General features: G+C 37.9%; 1 protein-coding gene across 1 annotated transcript in view; it reads left to right on the plus strand.

Moving 5' to 3' along the window:
- GUCY1B1 (guanylate cyclase 1 soluble subunit beta 1) overlaps positions 1–19,609 on the plus strand; it is a 42,047-nt gene that overhangs the window by 156 nt on the left and 22,282 nt on the right. The window contains exons 2-4 of the mRNA XM_058839156.1: positions 170–243; positions 15,781–15,881; positions 16,899–17,017. Coding sequence (XP_058695139.1) covers positions 170–243; positions 15,781–15,881; positions 16,899–17,017 — 294 coding nt within the window. The remainder of the gene's footprint in view (positions 1–169; positions 244–15,780; positions 15,882–16,898; positions 17,018–19,609) is intronic.

Consider the following 19,609-nt stretch of genomic DNA (forward strand, 5'->3'; position numbering starts at 1 on the left):
GGGAGCCGGGCCCCAGCCCTTTGTTTCGGGGGGCGACGGGTGATGTTTCGGTGGGGTCGCTTCCCGGCGGGGTGATGGGAAGGGTGGAGTGGGATGCTGCGGGGCGGGGGAAGGGGCTCCCCTTGCCGCCCGGTGCCTGACCGTGCCGCCGCCTCGTCCTGCCCCGCAGTACGGCTTCGTCAATCACGCCCTCGAGCTGCTCGTCATCCGCAACTACGGCCCCGCCGTCTGGGAGGACATCAAGTAAGTGTCTGTGCGTGTGCTCGTGTGCGTCCGTCTGCGTGTCTGTGTGCGGATGTGTGTCTGTGGCGGGGCCCGGCGGGGGCGCGCAGGGCCGGGAGCCGCGGCCGGCCGGGTACCGGCGCCCCGTTTGCCGCCGGCCGGGTGCCGGGCGGGCCGGCGGGGGCTGACAGAGGCACCGGCAGCGGTACCCGCAGCTCTGCGGGCCGGCACAGGCTCCCAGCCGTGACAGGACCAGAGGCTCCTGCCGCACCTCGTCCCGCTCGCGGCCTCCCTTAACGCCTCCAAGAGCCGCCTTGTTCCATCTTTCCCGGTCTCCAGGAGCCGCAGCGGGGATGGCATTGATCCCCGCGGTTGCCTCGGTTATATGGAGTATGTGGCAGAAGTAATGGCCTTGCATCAGGCCACCAGGTGAACCGTGCAACAGCTGTGTCCCTTTGCATCCCTGAAGGAACTAAGATACAGTGTTTATTTAATAACCTCTGTCTAAAATTACTGTCGGGTTTTTGTAATGTCCTCAGCTTGAAATCAAAAAAGTCACTTAGTATTATAGAGAAATACATATAAGAATGTAAGTGGAAGAGTGGTTTTTGGCTTAATTTCTTGAACCTGATTTCTTGTGCCCAACCCTTGCGTTTCTGGCAGTATAACATTTTTCTGAGGAGCTGAGTGCCTTCACTTTAAACCTTTGGTCAGTTGTGAGATTGCGCTAAAAGTTTTAAATGAGTGTGTGAACAAAATTCTGTTTACCTTAAAAATAGTAGTATGAATCACTGGGCAAAACTACAACAAAAATTTTTAAAAGGACATAAAAACTTACAGAGATGTAGGCTTACTTCATTGGGCTTTAGGCAACATGTGGTCTGAAGAAATGGTTTAATATGATCCCTTGATAAGGCAGAAGTCAATTATCCAACTTGGAGAAGGTGATCTTCTTTCAGCTGGATGCCTTTTGTATCCCTCTGTTGCATTTATTTTGGGCCAATTTTAATATGTCAGTGTTGATTTTATAATATATCGCTGTTTTCTTAACACAATTTTTGGAGTCAAAGGCCAGTTTTGATTGTGAGATATTTGTTACCATGACATATTTTTTTCATAAGATCATTTGTTAAGAATGTGGTAACCTTTCACAGTACCATGAAATCAGAGAATCATAGAAATGTTCTCTGGAAGGGGCCTCTGGAGGTCATCTAGTCCAGTTTCTGTTCCAACCTGGATTGTTACTGGCAGTAGATCAGGGCTCAGCCATGACTTTTGTCTAGCCAAGTCTTTAAAATCACTAGAGGTGAGTCCAGAGTTGTGGTTCAGCAAGCATTTATTGTTCTATCGATCCCTGACAGGTACTCTGTAAATTACTGTTTGTAAATGCAGCTCTGTGCATACCACAGATGAACCCTTAGTGTATGCCACAGAGTTTTGTGCTATAAGTGAGGCATTTATTTTCCTTGCATACCAAACATTTCTAAACACAGTGATCTATTTTGAATTTCTATGTTTTGATTTTTTTAATGTCATATGTAAATTAAGGTTAGTAATTAAAATAGTATGCATGCATCATTTTCCATGAAAATTAAAATAAATAAATAAAATTGAAAAATGTATAAAAGATGATGTTCTCTCTTTCTTGGTATGGCATCTCTTTCCAAGATGCCTCTAAGTATCATGGACCACTTTTTGTCCAGATTACCCACTGAATATGTATTTGTATTTAAGATCAATACATCAGAGAAGATATGGAGTTTCATCTTCTAGTGTAAGACCATGCTACAGACTGTCAGAACACAGCCATAATTCCTGATGCATCCTATCTCTTTAGATTTTGGAAATACCTAATAGACTACTGAAGATAACTAAAGCCCATGACGAATATTACTCCTGTAACATTCTGGAGAAATTTAATAGAAATTTGCAAAATACTTTTCTAATGTCAGCTGTGAAAATTCAGGAAGCTGGTACATCCTGTTTCTGCTTTTCAAATGAGAAGCATTTATGTTTTGTAGCAGCCCAGCAGGTAGGTTTTGCTGTTAGCTCACAAGAAGATGGCTCTCTGGAAGGAAACTAGCATGACACCACCCAGCAGACTGGAATGTGATCTCCCAGAAGGAGTATTTGCAACAGTTGCTCCTTATGTGAAATGGGTCACCAGGGGGTATTTATTCAGCAGGATTTCTCAGTTGTATATCCTGGAGTTTAGAAACCAGTAAACCAACCCTTGCTGGAACACATTATAGTGGTGCTAACTTTGGGAATGGCATTGTCAACTGGTAGCCAAGTGATGCTGGGGAAAAGCTTGGATGTTTTATAAGCAAATACAAACTTCTTGCAAAGACTTCTTCGTTAGAACTTTTAATCATTTAGACAACAGCAGGAAAGTACAGAACAGTGTTGTGGCATGCTGAGTTGAATCAGTTGAATCACTTATCACAGGAGAAATAATTATTGAAGTCAACAGTTTTGGCTGTTTAAAAAGAAAAACAAGAAAAACTTTGCACTGTTAGTGAGGCTGAATTTGCAATAAAACTTTGGCGTTTTTTTGAAGTAGAGTGGCCTCTGGGTAGTTCAGTACAAAATTTCTTACGTAATCTTTTTTTGTTTTGGTTTTTTCAATGTTGAGCTGATCACATGCTGATATTTTGTTCTCTCTGAAGTCACCACAGAAGATGTGAATTAAGCATAACCACATTGCAAAGTGGTGGGTTATGATTGCTGAGTGATTCTCAAATGCCAGCAGGTGAATTTGTACTTAATATTGATAGAAGGAAAAAGAAAACATAGAACTAAATAAACTGAAGTAATAAAATCTGGTCATTCTTCAAAAAAAGTGCATTTAAAAAAGTTAAATACTGAATTGGCAGGGTATTCTCTGTCTGAAACATGGAAACTCCTGTAGCTTGTTCAGTCAAAAGTGGTGTGTTGAATGAAGTTCAGTGAAGTACATAAAGAATTTGGGTACACAAATAGTTGAATATGATGCTCTTACAAGAGTGGTGTTTTCAGTGCCATTACTTACTGTTTAACTGAGTTAGAATGATGATTTCAAGTCTCCATGTCTGTTATTTTGTTCATTTTCCAGCATTTGTGTAAAACCATGATCTATCAGAAGAAGATACATGCTGTTTTTTAATGGCCCAAAGTGGAATTCTTGGCAAAGTTAGCCTCCATGTTACTTTCATCCACTTAAAAAAAAGCATAACTAAACAACAGACTTCTTTTACACTTTATATAATAAGGCACTAAATTAATGGAAAAATTACAATATATGCTTTGATATAGGGCTTGGCTTTCCTAAAGAAGTAGAACTAAAATGCATGATACACAACATCATTCAAAGCCTTCTGTTTCTGAACCAGCATTCTGGATCCCTTATAGGTTGAATTTAAAATAAGACTAAGAAAGCTGGCATGTAAGTAATGAAAGTTAATCTTGATTTATGGAGCCTTTACTCATTTTCTCAATAGCAAAGTCTCAAAAATTTGCTTCTCCTTAGGGTTTTCTCTGACCATCACTTGCAGAATTGAGAATTTGAACTAAGGAACAGGGTTTTTGTGATGAAGCCCTAGAGTAATTAGAGGGATTTAGCAAAGCTAGATGAGCAAGAGGGAGGGAGAGAAAAGTCCTTCTGTAGTTGCTGAATTCTGCAGTAGCAAGTTTTTCTTGGTGGAAAGTGAAGACGATTCACCATAGTCCTTTTGCTTGCTGGCAGTTGTAAGCTGCACATACACTTCTCATTGTCATTCACTGTTTCAGTCCTTGGGAGGGGAGGCTTAGGACCTGCAGTGCAATGGAGACAGACTCCTTTGATCTGTGCTTCACTAGCTCTGCAAAGAGTTACTTATGAATAAACAGTTAACATAGACCTGTTAACCACGCTTTTGCTGAGAAAACACTTTTCATTTGTTCCTTCCATACTTAAGAGAAAACCTCTTCTGAATCCTTTATTTTTTACTTGTACATCCAGAGGGCTGGTTTCGATTGTGTAGCCACAGTTGCAAGGGCTGGTTCTCAGGGGTGGTTCTCAAGATTCCTTTGGCATTAGATATCTTCAAGTCCTCTGCAGCCAACATAAACTGAAAGTTGTCAGGCCTGGCCATTCCCACATACATGCAACTCTGTGCTCATGTCTGTTTAAGGCCAAGTTTGTACTGCTGGGTGATATGGTTGCGTGTGCACACAATTGTAATTAGTGCACGTGGAATTACTGTCCATGTACCTGTCCAAAACCATGCAGAGAGATTACTCATATTATCAAAATAAATAAAAAATTCCAGGGCTTAAGAAATTGCATTCCCTAGTATGTTTCCATGGTGGGCATATTTTTATGATGTGTGATAGTACATTTTTAAAAGAGGCCTCTATCAAAAAATCTGAGCTCTTCTGCAACAGGTGTCACGTATAGCTGAGCTGAACAGCCAATATATGTGAAATTCTGATCACTCCATTCAGCAGTTCTAAGTATTTAATTGTGTAGCAAACATTGACGGGAATGTCTTCTTGAAACAGCTCCAGGTCAATATGCGGGAGCTAGAGCAATGCTGTCAGCAGGGAATACGTACAGAGTCTTTTCAGAGTATTTTTTCTTGTGTTTCCCAACACTATTCCTCTGTGTTGGATTAAATGACTACAGGATTTTCCCACGGGCTCCTAACTCTGAATTGAGGCCAGGTTAGATCCTCAAACCATGACACTTTCAAACACACTGCCAAGAAAATGAACAAGAACTCAAAAATCTAATAAAGAAATGCATTAAAATGCTTCACCACAAGTCCATAGAGTAAATTAGTATTTTCCCCACACAGGTATATGAAATATCTGGATTTGAGGAATGAAATGGCACAGCTAGTCAGCCTGAGCCTTCATCTTCCTTCTGTTTTTATGGTAGAAGTCCCCACAAAAACATGTAGTGTGGAAAAACTAGAATGCAAGTTGAAACTCAATGTTTACTAAAAGCAACTACCTAGAGGTGATAACACTTTTTATTTGATTCTGGAGAAGTGTTCAAACTTGCACGGTAGAAAAATAGGCATTTTTTTGCCCCTTTGCTCTCTGTGCCTTAGGATGGGGATGTATAAATCAAATAATGGCCTTATATCCCTGGTACTCAGTGCTTAATGTAGAACTAAGGCATCTCTTCCTGCCTTTGCCCTGTTCTGTCCTTTAGAGGGATTAGGATGGCATGTGCTGTCCACACTCTGAAATGCCAAGACTCCAGATCTGGGGAGCCTTCTGGCCAGCAAAGACCTTACAGGGACCCAGTGGTCTGGAAGTGCACACTATGGAAAAGCAAAAGTCAGTTGCTTGTCCTAGAAGGAAGGAAACTTGTTCCCCAAGCTTCACAGATTATCACCTACCAAGCCTCCAGGCCCTTGAAAGCTTTTTAAGCTTTTAAGCTTTAAGCTTTTTTAAAGTCTCCTGTTATGGTTAAAGTGGTGAAACACTGAGGATTAAGAAATTGTCCTGGAGCAGTGTGGAAAAGGAAAGTGGAAAGCTGTGCTGTTTCAAATTGGGTTCAGCTGAAGTGGTGGAAGACTCTGTACCAAATGGGGAAGTGAAAGAAACTGCAGGGCCTGAAAATGAAAACTAAATTAAACAGGTAGAAACTTCTACATCCTTTTGGTGAAGGTCAACATAGGTCAGACTGTAGTGACTTGGTGTGGCTTTTGCAGTGAAATGTAGGTGATTTAAGAATACATATTATTGGGTAAATTTTCAAAGGCATTCCTAGCAGTTAGGTTTATTAATAGTGTTGTAGGTTGCCTACTTAAGTCAGGAAAGGTAGATGCTTTTATTCATTTATGTACCTAAAAATGGTACTCCACTGATTTCACTAGCATTTAGATAATTGGCAGGATGTGCTATTCTGATTAATTATTTTTGTAGTTACATTCTAAAATAGTAAATAATATAAGTAAATAATATAAAATAAATATTAAATGCCTTTAAGAAAATATTTTATCGGTTTTTTTTACAGGAGATGGACTTGGATTGCATTGTTTCTTGGGAATTTCTCACATACCAAAAATTGTCCATACAAAGCAAATAATAAAAAACTTCTTTAGCTGCAGAATGAAGGCCCTAGCTTGGCTTGAGTTCAGAATGTCACTTTGTCAGAGATGTTTTTTTCTTTTTACTAATATATCAAAACACAACTTATATTTGTTGACAAATCCTGTGAGAATCAAAATTTTGGCCTACTGCTATTGCTTAGCAGTGTTAGATACAGTAATAGCTCCTACTATAGAGTAGTTTGCCTTTTCAGAAACCAAGGAAAGTATGCACAACAGCTCTAGTAAAAGACTGTTTCAAGTTGCAATAGTAAGCTCTTAAGACTTGTGAGAATTTAGATAATTTGTAGATCTGATGCTGGTAGGTTGTAAAGTCCATGAAAGTTGTGTTTTGAGCATAAAAAGTGCTTAGTATCTTAAAAAACCAGCACTCGTCACACACTGGGCACCTTAAATGAGTGAAACCTTTTTGATCTGCGGTGTTCTTGCCTATTCTAAATGGAAATGGTATAATTGGCCTCATGAGATTGTTAGAGAGCTAATTAATGCTTCTGCATAGAATTAGTGGAGATCAATTCCACAGGAAGACTTATTAGAAAGGAATAATTCTCTCTTCAGAGCTGGATTTGAAAACTGCTGTAAATCAAGCCTGAGGTTATATATCGAGGAATGGGATAAAATAAAACACAAAATAGTTGTGCATAAGTGGAGTAGGATCTAGCCTCAGTAGTGAAAGAACTGGAAGCCTGGAGGAAAAGGAACAGGTTCTTTGGGCTCATGGGTGTGGCTGGGATGTTGTGTCATACAGGCTCAGGGTCAGACAGGGAAATGTTGCGTGGAGCAAACCGCTCTAATGCTGCTGAGTGGACCTGAGTCCATCTTTCCTGCTTTCACTAAGCTACAAAAATAAATTCAGCAGATGCTTATGGCTCTTTATGAGGAATGTTTTATTTCTTTGTGATTGTTCTGGAAAGTGTTTTTCAAGTTTTCAGCTGATTGTAGTTTCTGTATATAGGGCAGCTGTTTAAAAAGCACGTAAAACAGTACCATAGTCTGTAACAGTCTGTCGTCAGTGATAACAGCATCATTTCTGGTAGGAGAGAAGTTGGAAAATCATCAGCTTAGAATGTAAAGTTTTTGGAGAAAATCAATTTGTGTATGTAGGTACATAGCCAAATAAATATTGATGTACATGCCTATGTGTATGTGCATATTATGTCTACACAATCACCGTGTGGCCTGGGCAATAAAGATGCAAACTGAACAGGAAATAAGAATCAAATATCTGTACAAAATGTGAGGTGGGGCACTTCAGTTAGCAATCATCTGTAGTGGAAGCAAGTGAAAAGCCTTCCAGTTATCTTTGCTATTTCTTGATAAGGGGTAGATTTGCAGGAGAACCTTGGTGCCAACCTCCTTGTAAATTTCTATGTGTAGGTTTTGGTGTGTCTCAGACTCCAATTTTATTTTATCCTATTAATGCCTTCAGGATTCTCCCCATCAAAATACTGGCTTTCATGTTCCTTTCTTCTGTACTTCTTTCCCTAGGAACTGTAGAAGTCTGGGTGGGAAACAGGTGAGTTAGGGAGTTTACCACGTAGACACACATACTTGTGTAATGCAGTGGTGGCAGTCAGTCCCCTGTGAATCTTCTTGCCTTCTTTGTTGAACTGCTAGGAGTTTGCTTAGTATTTCCCTTTCCCAGCACACAACTAATTATTGTAAAGAATGCTTGCATTACAGTTTGCTTGATCTTACTGATTCTTTCATGCTCAAAAAATATGTTGCAGACATACTGTGTTAATTATTTTAACTGTCTTGTCACAGTGAACACTGATGAAAAAAATTGATTTTTCATTAGAGTTTATATTGTGAATCCATTCTTATTTTGGATCGTGCACTGTGATCGAAATAAATCGTAAATAATTTGTAGTAAATTTTTTCTCAGTTTCTCAATTGTAAATAATTGCAGTGAGCTGTTAAAAAAGAAGAAAATAGAGGTTTTGCTGCCTCTTTTAGGACCATGTGGGTTTACCCAGTGCTGAAGGCAGTGTCCTGTTCAACGATTTTGAAAAAGTACAGCTTGCCTACAAGTAGATATGAGGAAGACACTTTGGAATGCCATTAGTGGTGAAATAATGACAATAGATGATTTCTTTTTAATCCATACCACTTTTAACATCACTGAGTTTTTATCCAGAAAGCAACATTTATTTTTGTTTATGTTTTAAGTTCTTATTTCATACTATTCCAAAGTTCTAATGAGCATTTTGTAATTTTATTTTTTTTTTAAAGTTGTGCTGAATAGATGATTCCTCATGGGTGGGGAGGTTAATATTTACAAGCTTCATGGGGTCAGGACACTATACTTCCTGCTTTTTCAGTGCCTCACAGCGGAAGGACTTGCTTGAAGGTCAGGAGTTAAACTGAGTGAATGCCAAATTCTTTAATTCCTCTGGGAAAGGGCTAGCTAAAGGAAATACTGGCATGTTATGAAACTTCATGTGAGTGTTCTTCAGTATCTCTCAGGTACTTTTCATTTTTCCCAGAATTAAGTGCTTTTAGACAAGCCAGGGTAACAGGTGTTATAAACACATCATTCATTCTTGTTAATGAAAAGCATGAAGGAGTATTTTGTAAATACTATTCTTTTTATTCCACTTACGTAAAAGGAAGCCAAATAATACCAACTTTATATTTTTAGTAATATTTTTAGTATTTGTGGTAGCAGCAAGGAACTTGTACTTTTGTTAACTGTATCTTCTGGCATTATCTTGTTTTGAAAACCTACATTAAACACTCCTGTATCCAGCCTGTAAAACTGGGAAATAACTCAGAACTGTGAAGTCTATAAATACACCTATTTACTTTACCCAGAACATCATTTTCCTGGACATATTCCCATTTTTATTTAATCTTGTAACTTAATATAATTTATGTTCTTCCCAGCTGGGTATTTTAAAATATCTGTGGACCATCCAAAACACGTACAAGTCTATTTTCTTTTTTTCCTTTTCAGAATAGTGGTTTAATATTTTTAATAACTTTTAGTAAAGCGCCTTTGTGAAATACATGAAAAAAAGATGGAAAGCATTTTGAAAAAAACAGCTGTTGATGAAGTAATATGAGCAGTGAGTTTGCCATTTTAATGAGATGCAAAGACAGTGACTCTGGGTTCACAGATACCATCTTTAGTTTTGACCCATGTAATCCTGTTTAAGAGTGCTACTCTTAGAACGGAATTAAACTTGACTTGATCCTATCAGTGAGATCAGAACCATGCTGTGTTTCTAAGTGCAGTAGAGTTATTTTGTCATTAAGATTGTTTTGACTGATCTCTCCAACTCAATGAGCACTTTTTCCATCCTTGGTACACCAAGAATACTGAAGCACAATGGTGGCAAAAGTCCCAACATAAACAATACCATGGAAGAGGTCCTGGAGGTGGTCTTGGAACTAGCTGCTGTTCTTGGTGTTCAAGGTGACACACCCTGTGTGCATACTTTGGACTGAGTTTTGGTAGGAAGAGATCCAGTTGTGCTTTTGGGACACTGGATGATCTCTTCAAGTGACACCAGCAGCTTCTAAGTAATAATGTTGTATCACAGAGAAGCCTATGCATCTTTAGGATGCAAAGTAATTGTTCCATGCAGTTTTTTACCATATTTTTTCTCAATATTTGCTGCATGCAAATGGAAAGGATTCTTTTTCTGTAGGAATTTATTAAGATTTCAGTTTTTTGACTGGCTATAGGTGCAGGACAACAAGTACACATGAATACCTCTTCATAGGAATAAAAAAGTTTTGTCAGCAACAATCTTCTTGATTATGATTTATGCTAATTCACTTTAAACACCACAGTCTGACTGCAAAACTACGTTAAAACTCACCTTGTGCAGAATGGGTTATATAAGGCCAGCTTGATGTGACATCTTGTCCAGCTGTGTTGTTTGTAAAATTTCCACAGATGGTGAAAGAAATCCTTTCTACATTAAACCTCTATGAGAAATAAAAATATGTGCATCCTATGGTTTAAAAATCTGAAGTGCAAGATCTGTTCTGATTTTAAGAGTAATGTTTCTTGGAATGCTTGTCCACACATAGCATTTCAGCCATTTCTGGTAATTATTAACATTACCTTTGAACATTAGTAGTGTGTTTACAAATACTAAACTAGTTGCACAGTGGGAAAGATTTTCAAAGGGACAATTGTACACAGATGTATCACCTGTAATGGTGTTCTGTGCTGCTAAATCAACAGCAGTTTGGGGGGGTGCTAGCATGACTGATGGAGGAAAGGCTGTTTTAAGACTTGATCCTGCTTTGATTTATTCAATAGGAATTTTTCCACTGCTTTCAGGGCCAAATCTTTATGTGAAAAATATTCTCTGTATAGCTGTTACTTTCCATGGTGCAATGGTTAAGGTTCTTCTCTTGCCCAAGTAAACTGCCTCAAATTAACCTGGATAATAGAAATATTCTGGAGGAAAACAAAAGCATTTTAGAGAAGTCTGTGCTGGAATCTTTCCCACAATTGAAGCAGCACTGTGTAATCATTCAAAATTAGTCTAGAGTCTGACAGACTGTAGAAGTTAGGACAGGCATGTCATAGGATGTAAGTTTTGAACCATGAAATACCAGATCTTGTGTGACAGGAGTCAGTTTGGGCAAGAGCATTAAAATCCTGGGGTGTTGTAACATTTTGAACAAAGATTTACTGGGGAGCAAAACCCACACTTATTTTGTCTCTGTAAATGTAAATGAGACATTAATTGTAAATTCTGTTCTATTTGACTTGAAAGTAATTTTGCAAGAAGAGCCACATAAAAGTTAAAAGTTTGCTACTGCGATACTGCTTCTTCACTGAAGAATTAAGCAGGGCTTGGGAATTTGCCAGAGGTTGTTTCTTTTGGCACATTTCCAGTCAAGTTCTTAAGAAAGCCACCAACATGTTATTGGCGTTGATGTCTTTGTGATCAAACACCACAGTCTGCAGAAAACATTAGAACTATGCTAATTTCCTCCCCTAATTTTATCTGGTCAAAAACTGTAACTTAAGATTGCAGCAAAACATTTCAAGGAAAATGCCACATTTTTTTTGTAAAGCCATGGATTATAAGTTTTCTCTGAAATTACAATGTATTTTCAAATACAAATACCAATTTATATTTTCTCTGAAAATACAAATATAAGGAATTATGGTTGATGGACAGCTGACCACAGCAGCTCTGCAAAGCTGACAAAGCAGCCTCACTCTTAGCATTAATTATAACAGTGTTCATGACACTGTCATATATTTCTTCCTATCACCCTGTTATAAAACCGTTTCCCTAGTGTAAGTGCAGGCAGCTTTGAGAAATCAGGTAAGGTCAGGTAATTAGGTGGGAAAACTGCAGCCCTGAGGAAACAATTTTAGGTATTCACCTGAATGACAGTGCCCTGGTTCCTGGAGGTCAGTCACAGTCAGCCTCTCTGGTGCTGGTAGCTGTGATGTTCTCCCAGACAAGTTCATTAGAGGCCCTGCTATTTTGTAGACTTGCTGAAGGACCAGTGCCTCTGAAAAAATAGGATTGCTTTCACTTTGCAGTGGCTATTTTGAATAAACTGACGGCAGCATTTTCCCATCACATATAGTCTTAAGACTAGTATTTCAGAGAAGAAGACTTTTGGAAGCTCTCACTGCTGTTAGATTACTGAGGGAAGCAGAGGGACTTCAGAAGCCTTACCACAATCACTCTGGCTACATGTTGTCTGTATGCAGAGCAACTTCTGTCAACAGGTGATGGAGCAGACAGGGAAATTCATCTAGCAGAAAAATAATACAGAAAACTCCAGCACAACAGATCTTAGAGGTATGGAGAAGGAATTGACTTGGAAAGAAAGAAAGAAGAAAGTTCTGAAATTTAATAATTTTTAAGCATGCATTTTAAAAAAGCAGTTTATCTTATGACACAGGCTTAGATTAGCCACTGTCATGGTATTTGCCATGTTTGTAGAACAAGCAAAGAAAATTTTGCCTGCATGGTTTTAACTGAGAATTGTAATCCCCTGCAGGAGTAAATACTGACTTTGACAAATTTTCTAGAAAAGTTTGCTCAGCTTAAAAGTATCTTTAATGGGAAATACATCAGTAAGGCTACTAAGAGAAGATGGCTGCTGAGTGATCCAAAGGATCTTGAGTAAACTAGAAAAAAATTAGTTAAAATAATTGAATGGAATAGGCTGAAATAACCAGTGGTGATTTTAAAAAGTGGTGGTTCAGAGAAATTGCAGATATTGAAGAAAAACTTTGACAAAATAAACTAAAGACGAAATAAGAAAAAAAGAAACATGGCTTGGCAAAGAGAAGTAAACAGGAAAAGTTCCCGTTAATGTAGTTGGAAAGAAATGCAAAAAGTTTTGAAAGAGATACCAACATCATCACACTGGGTCAGTTTTTCATAGGGAAGATTCTCACACAGAAAAGCTGTGTCTACTGGACTGTGCAAGTATGCAGTATTTCTGAGGATGTTCATTGCTTTTCCAGATGTGTGTATTATCCTTTGTGGTTTGGCTCAGATCAGAGAGACTAAAAGAAAGCACAGCATGTATCAGAGATGTGGGAAAGTTTGTTCACCCTTTGCAAACATCCCTCCAAACTGTAGCTGACTTGTAGTTACATACCATGTTATGAGAATCAAAGAATCAAGATGGTTTTCTTTTCTCATATTCATTTCAGTTCTTTTCTTAAGAAATGTGAACCTCCTTTTTGTCCCTGACTGATCTCTTAAAAGTTTAAAGACATTTCCCACTAACAACTCCACCTCTCCTCCTTCTTAAGACCCTGCCTAATTAAGATTATTGTAATATTTTTAATGTAATTGGATAGAGAGTGATGTTTCTTTTATGTGGAATTATGAGGGATATTTAGTTGCACCTCCCCTGTGGCCTTGTCATACTCCTTTAGGAAAATTGCTTAGTTTGTTTTCAGTTCGTCATTCCTAGAGTGAGTATAAAAAAGTTTATTTCAAGTAAAAGTTATAATACTTCAGTTATTAATAAATAATATATATTTTTAAATATAAAAATTGGACAGTGGGAAGAATGTGAGGAGGAAGATTAAAGGAAAATGAAGAGGAAAAAGAAAATAATGTGTTCCAGATATGCATTAAGTGAACTGATAATGAAAGACTGATGATTACAAACTGGAGGGTTAAATGACAAGTCATTTCTGTTAGGTCAATAGAATAATTCCATATGAGATTGGAATCAATCCTTCTCAGCAGTACCATTTGCCATTGAGCAGTTTTAAGATCAACAAGTGTACTTAATTCTCTGACCTCATTCCTTGGAGTACCTCAGGAAATGTTTCTGTTTCTATGGATGGGTAATTCCACTACATCTGTAAATGCTTGAATTGTTCTGCAGGCATTATTATTTTGTATTAATTAATTCAGGAAATTAAAACCCGAGTTACAGTCAAAGAATGCGGTTTTAATTTATGGTTGATTATGTTATGATAATGGAGAGTAGGTGTTTGATGTAAAAGGACGTGCAGGATTTTACATAGTAGATTTAGAATTTTACTTTTTGTAGGTCTTTATAATTCCTCTGGTGACAAAGAGAAATTCAGAAGTTTGAAATATTGACTCTGCCACATCTAAAGAGCGTTTCTTTGTATTTACTCAATTTACCAGTCATACTCTGGTAAAAGCTCTTCATTACCATGGTACTAGTAAATAATTGTTTACTCATTGTCCTCTTTCATTTGTACATTAGAAAAATAATTATACTACTACCAAGTTGATGAGTGTCTTGATTTGCATCCCTTGTGCTTAGATTTTTTTTAAAAACCTACCTCATAATCTGCCTTTTTTATAGTTTTTCTGATTCTAAGGGTTTTTTTCTCAAGAGCAGCATCATGTACTGTTTTGGTTTTTTTTTTTTGGTGTGACGTAAGATGTGATTCAGTAATTCACTTCAAGGCTTTCCTGTCTCTTTGCCTTTCTTTTGACTTCCTGAAATGAGCTGCAGCACAGAGATACATTTAGATGAAAGGGTATAATTTCTTTTTAATGAGGTAGCTGTGACCCTCCACCTGCAAATATACTAAACTAATGATGCCATGATCATATTAGTTTTGCTGAGCCAAAATATATTCTAAGTACATCAATTAGTGCATGAGTACTTACAAATGTCTCCTCTTTCGTCACTATTTCTGCAAAGCACACTGTCTCTATAGAGAGTCATTGCAGGCAACACCACAGGAGGTGAACACCTTTTTTTAAAAACATACTGAGAAAGGAGGCTGTGCTCGTTTTCCGGATGAGGACTTCAGCAAGCAGGGCACGACTTCATCAGAGAACACAGCAGGCCCCTCTGCACATCTCCTCATGGGCTGAAGGAAAATTTGCAAGGGAAATAAGATCAAATATAGAATACTGCTTTACTTGAAACTGGGGAGAGACGGGGCCATGTTCATTGGCATGCTCTGTGCACAGCAGGACCAACCACATGGGCAGCTGGCTCTTCAGTGTCCTGGGGTCTGCCTGCCCATGGAGGTGCTCCCTGTCCCCCTCCCAAGAGCTGAGACTTGGCCACTCCTGCAGATCCAGTGGCCTGGCTCCTGTGCTGTGCAGACAGGGTAAAACGAGGGAGGAGAGCACTTGTGGGTCCTCCCTAGTAACTCACTTGTGCCAAATGCAAAGCTTGGAAGGCATGACAGTTCATTCCTTGTCTGGAGTATAAACTTGTCTTCCCCAGTAAAAAAATACAGCCTACAGATTGGTGCTGCCTTTTATACAAGCTGCTGACTTGGTGTTCGAGTTGTAGAGGATAGTAAATGACCCAAAAAACAAAGCAGTCATTTTGTTTTGGTTTTTTACTTAGTAGCAGTATTAAGTATGCACAGGACATATATATGAGTATTGTCTAAAACCTGGGGTAGAGAGTTGTTCCCTTTAATGAAGAAATGTATATTTTTATTGTGCTTTAGCTAAGTAGTGACACTTTTCGCATGAGAATTGATGTGCAATGTGAGAACATGGCCTTGCAAAATCCTAGCATCCTTTTCTTCCTATCTATTGGGTATGTGCAGAATTCTGCAAAAAAATATTTGATTTGGTACCTGCATCTGTATTTCAAATTCCTCTTTGGATGTATATGCAAATGGTTGTTAGAAACATCCCACGCCTTTTGTAAATAAAGTGTAATTAAAATGTGATGGAATGAAAAAGCTTAAAAAAAGTTTAAAGAGCCCATCATGGGCTGCATTATTGGATAGTCTCTTATTTTGAAATGAAAATTGTGTCTTTATTAGTACATCAACTTCTTTTTTAGGCTCTATACTGAACAATGGTGTTTATTTTCTTGTAGCTAATTATTATTTCCAGAACACTTGTGGTCTGAAATATTTGTGTTGTACACTGAGATATGGAACAAATTATTTCTAATTTTCTGTCTTAAATAACTCTACGAACTTATTTTATTTAAAAGACTTTTGTCCATATGGTGCTTTTCCCTCAAGCGAAAAGATTTTATTCTCTTTTCTTTTTAGGAAGGAGGCGCAGCTGGATGAAGAGGGACAGTTTCTGGTCAGAATAATTTACGATGATTCCAAAACTTATGACCTTGTTGCAGCTGCAAGCAAGGTCCTCAGTAAGTAATACAGATATCTTCTTTGCCCATTTATTACAAAAAAGGTAATACTCTCCTGCTCCCCAAATCTTTGTAGCAGAAAGGGAACAAGGTTTAGCACAGGGGAAGTGAAAACAGAGTATTGGTCAGAGAAATGATTTTTAAATATTAGGGGAAATAATTATATTTCATTTATTTTTCTAAGAAAATTTTACTCCTTTTGTTGCTTGAAATTTTTTTTATTCATTTCAAAGTATTCCATCTTAAACTGGAGATATAAACCTGATCCACTCAACAGGGGCAGTGTAACAAGCAGTCACAAACTAACATCATCCTGCTGAAACTGCCTTCCAATACACCCACGTTTCAACCACTTCTGCAAGAGCAGAGAATGAATGAATGAATCCTTGATCTCTGCTGAAGAACAGTGCTTAGTCACAGAAATGCTTGTGGCATGGACACATTTCATTTAATTGCATATCAGCCATTGATTTGGGTTGCATTCATTTTCAATCATTGCAGCTCTGGTCTGGAATTTAAAAGGTAGAATTATGCCCATCAGCATTATTTTCTCTGCAGAACCAAGTGCGGTATGAAATTGTTCTGCATCAGTAATTAGCCAAGAATCTATAAGACTGATGACTGTAGTAATGTTGAATTGGAGCAGCTGATGTGGTTTCATGCTATTGTAAATTGGAATTAACTCTGCTGAGGCAAGCACTACTAGCAACCGAGTTCCTTTATTTTCAAGAAGTGATTCATTTTTCTGTATCAAAATCTAAATGCTGTATGTGTGTGAAACATACAATGAGGTGAAGTAACAATGATGATTTGTAAATCCTAATAAAATTCCTGTATTTATCAGTATAGAATACTCAGGATTTGTAGGATACTCAGTATTTGCCATATGAACCCTGAATCTTGCTTTGTTCTTGACCTACTTCATCTGGGTAGTGTTTATGAATACAAGAGTAAAGAAATAAGCAAGTGCATGAAATACAGTGTTTGGACTGAATTGTATTTTCCTGTTTTAACTAGATCTAAATGCTGGGGAAATTCTTCAAATGTTTGGGAAGATGTTTTTTGTGTTTTGTCAAGAATCTGGTTATGATACAATTCTACGTGTTTTGGGCTCAAATGTCAGAGAGTTTTTGCAGGTAAGAATTTTGCACTAAATTGTTTCAGATACCAGACAGAATTATGGCCTAGTCAACAGGAATTTAATTTGAAATTCCAAAGAGAAATTTGGAACAGGATCATGTGCAGCAAATTAAGGGGCGGGTGGGGTGGTGGTGTGTGTAAGTGGAAAGACTTACCTTATTTATAGTAACAGAAAATGTAATCTTCAGGTTTTATGATATTTCTTCTATTATCTCTGACTAATTATATATACTGGGTATTTCTAATTGTATGTTATGTACAGAGCTAGGGCTCATAACAGATTATCTCTTAAAATTTTATCCTTCATCCATGAACTGAGGGTGGGATACTGCAGAACAGCGTGATACTGCAACATAAACAAAATAAAAATGATTCTTTAATAGCATGGAAGAAATGTAGGGTCTTCTCTAAAGTGTTACTCCTAAGTGTAGAAAAATGGCCTTCCCTAGTCTGTCACCTGTAGATTTTTCACTTCAGTAAGCATTTTGTATTTAAGATTTGTGATCTATATGACTCCTGGAGAGAACTATGTACTGTAATGAGGTTAAAAGCATTGAACTGAAGATTGACCAAAAGCTGACTGTCAAAATGATTTATTTTCTCTGAAAATGTAGTAGCCTCTTGTCATCTGTACCCTTAAAATCTCTCCAGAATTAGGGGAAAAAGGAGCATAGTTTGCTGGATTACTTGAATATTTGTGTGTCTCACACCTGCATCATTCTAGAGCATCCTAGATCCAGTCAACCCAGACTTCTTGTACAAATTCCACAAACCATAGTTGCTGGGCAGACAGGGTATATGCATGTTCCAACACGTGCATGAGTGATCTGTAAACCACTGCCTGTCTGTGGGAGGGAGCATCCTTCATATTTCATAGCCTCATTCACAGGCTGCTCTCAAAGCAAGCCTTCAGATAAAAGCAATTTCCGAAGATAACTCATGTACTGAAGTTGTGGCTAAGGTTGAGCAAGAATAGGGGAGGAAAAAAAAGGTGTAGCTGGCCCATTGCATCATCACTTTGGTTCCTCATGTATGAGCCACAAATACAGATACTATCTCTTTTCCCTCCTGCCCATTTCCATATAATATACTTCTCTTTTCATTCCTTACCACATATGCTGGTGAAAGGACTGGGTATGTTTGTTATACACACCAAACATCTATAGAAGTGGAAACAGCTTACATTTATATTCTTCTAATGATAGCATTTTAAGATCCTTTGTTTGAATTTCAGTGTTAACAGATGACATAGGCTATTATATACTTCTCTAAATGTTAACACAACTAATGTATTAGCAGCTGTGCCAGAAATGTACTTTTTGGCTTTTTATTACAATGGAAAAATCAACGTTATCCCTGATTTATTACTTTTGCATCTTCCAGCAATCATATTAGGTCAAGAAACTACTTTATATACCCGTTACAAAAATAGGTGCAGGTTGGGCTTAATGTCCTGTACTTTATCCAGATTCTTAAAGTACATACTAGAGTTCCAAAAAGTGCTTCTTGAAATGTATAGAGTCCAGGATGTATACAAAATAATTGAGAAGTGCAGCTTTTTAAAATATCTGAAAACAAATCTCATATTTATGTTCTGTTTCCTTTGACATCTCAAGAAAATTTAATTTATTTTTAGTTGAAACACAGGTACTTCAAGCTTCATGAAGGAGAAAAATAAAAATAGTAACTAAATCAATATTAATACTTTATGTGAAAAACACAAGCATGGAAAATTTGCAAATCATATTGAAAGACACTGCCAAAGAGAAGCAGTGTGAAAAGAGGTACCTCCTAAGAAACTGAAAGTGTGCTTTTATGTTCAGTTTAGTAGCTTTCTATTGAATGAAAATCAAAGTGGTTAGTTCTCTCATTTAAGGAATTGTTTACATGACTATTTAGGTTTTCGTGATTGCAGTGCATTAAAATTCAGGGGATTAACTCATCTTTTAGATAAGGTTCCAGTTGCTGTGTACCACACAGCGCTGAACAACATATCTTTGTATTTCAGGTGCCCATATCTTTGTATTTCAGGTGGCAACCACAACTCTCACTTTTAGACACACCAGGATCAGCCCCATTTCGTCCTTGTTCTTGCTTGGAGATTGCCTTGTTTCCCCATGGAGCTGATCGCTGTTTCTCATAGCTCTAGAATTAGTTCTTTGGTCCCAGCACAAGCTCTGGCATACGTCTGAGCAGTCTAGGAGCCAAGAATTCAGGGAAATTCCTTAGCCTATTATAATCTGTACCTGACCTCACCTCTGGCTCACAGCAGGTGAACATATAATAAAAAAGACATTTGTTCTTTCAGAAGCTGCAATATCAATTTAGAATGGATCAAACACAGCAAAAAAATAGGAGTAGGAGTAACAATGATATGTCTACATCTAGGAGTGACTTCAGCTCCACGATCTGGAAAAACATGTCTAGTTGACTATGTGTTGGAGCAAGGTTTTGAATACAGTGAACTGTAAGTCCCCCACTCTGGAAGATTAGAGAGTGAAAACTGAAGGACATACCACATGGACTTCACCTGTTACACTGCTTTGACAAAGTCAGCAGTAAAGGAGTAGAAGGGTGGAAAAGTGGTT

The sequence above is a fragment of the Poecile atricapillus genome, chromosome 4 (genome assembly GCF_030490865.1).
Source record: "Poecile atricapillus isolate bPoeAtr1 chromosome 4, bPoeAtr1.hap1, whole genome shotgun sequence".
Taxonomy (NCBI): Eukaryota; Metazoa; Chordata; class Aves; order Passeriformes; family Paridae; genus Poecile; species Poecile atricapillus.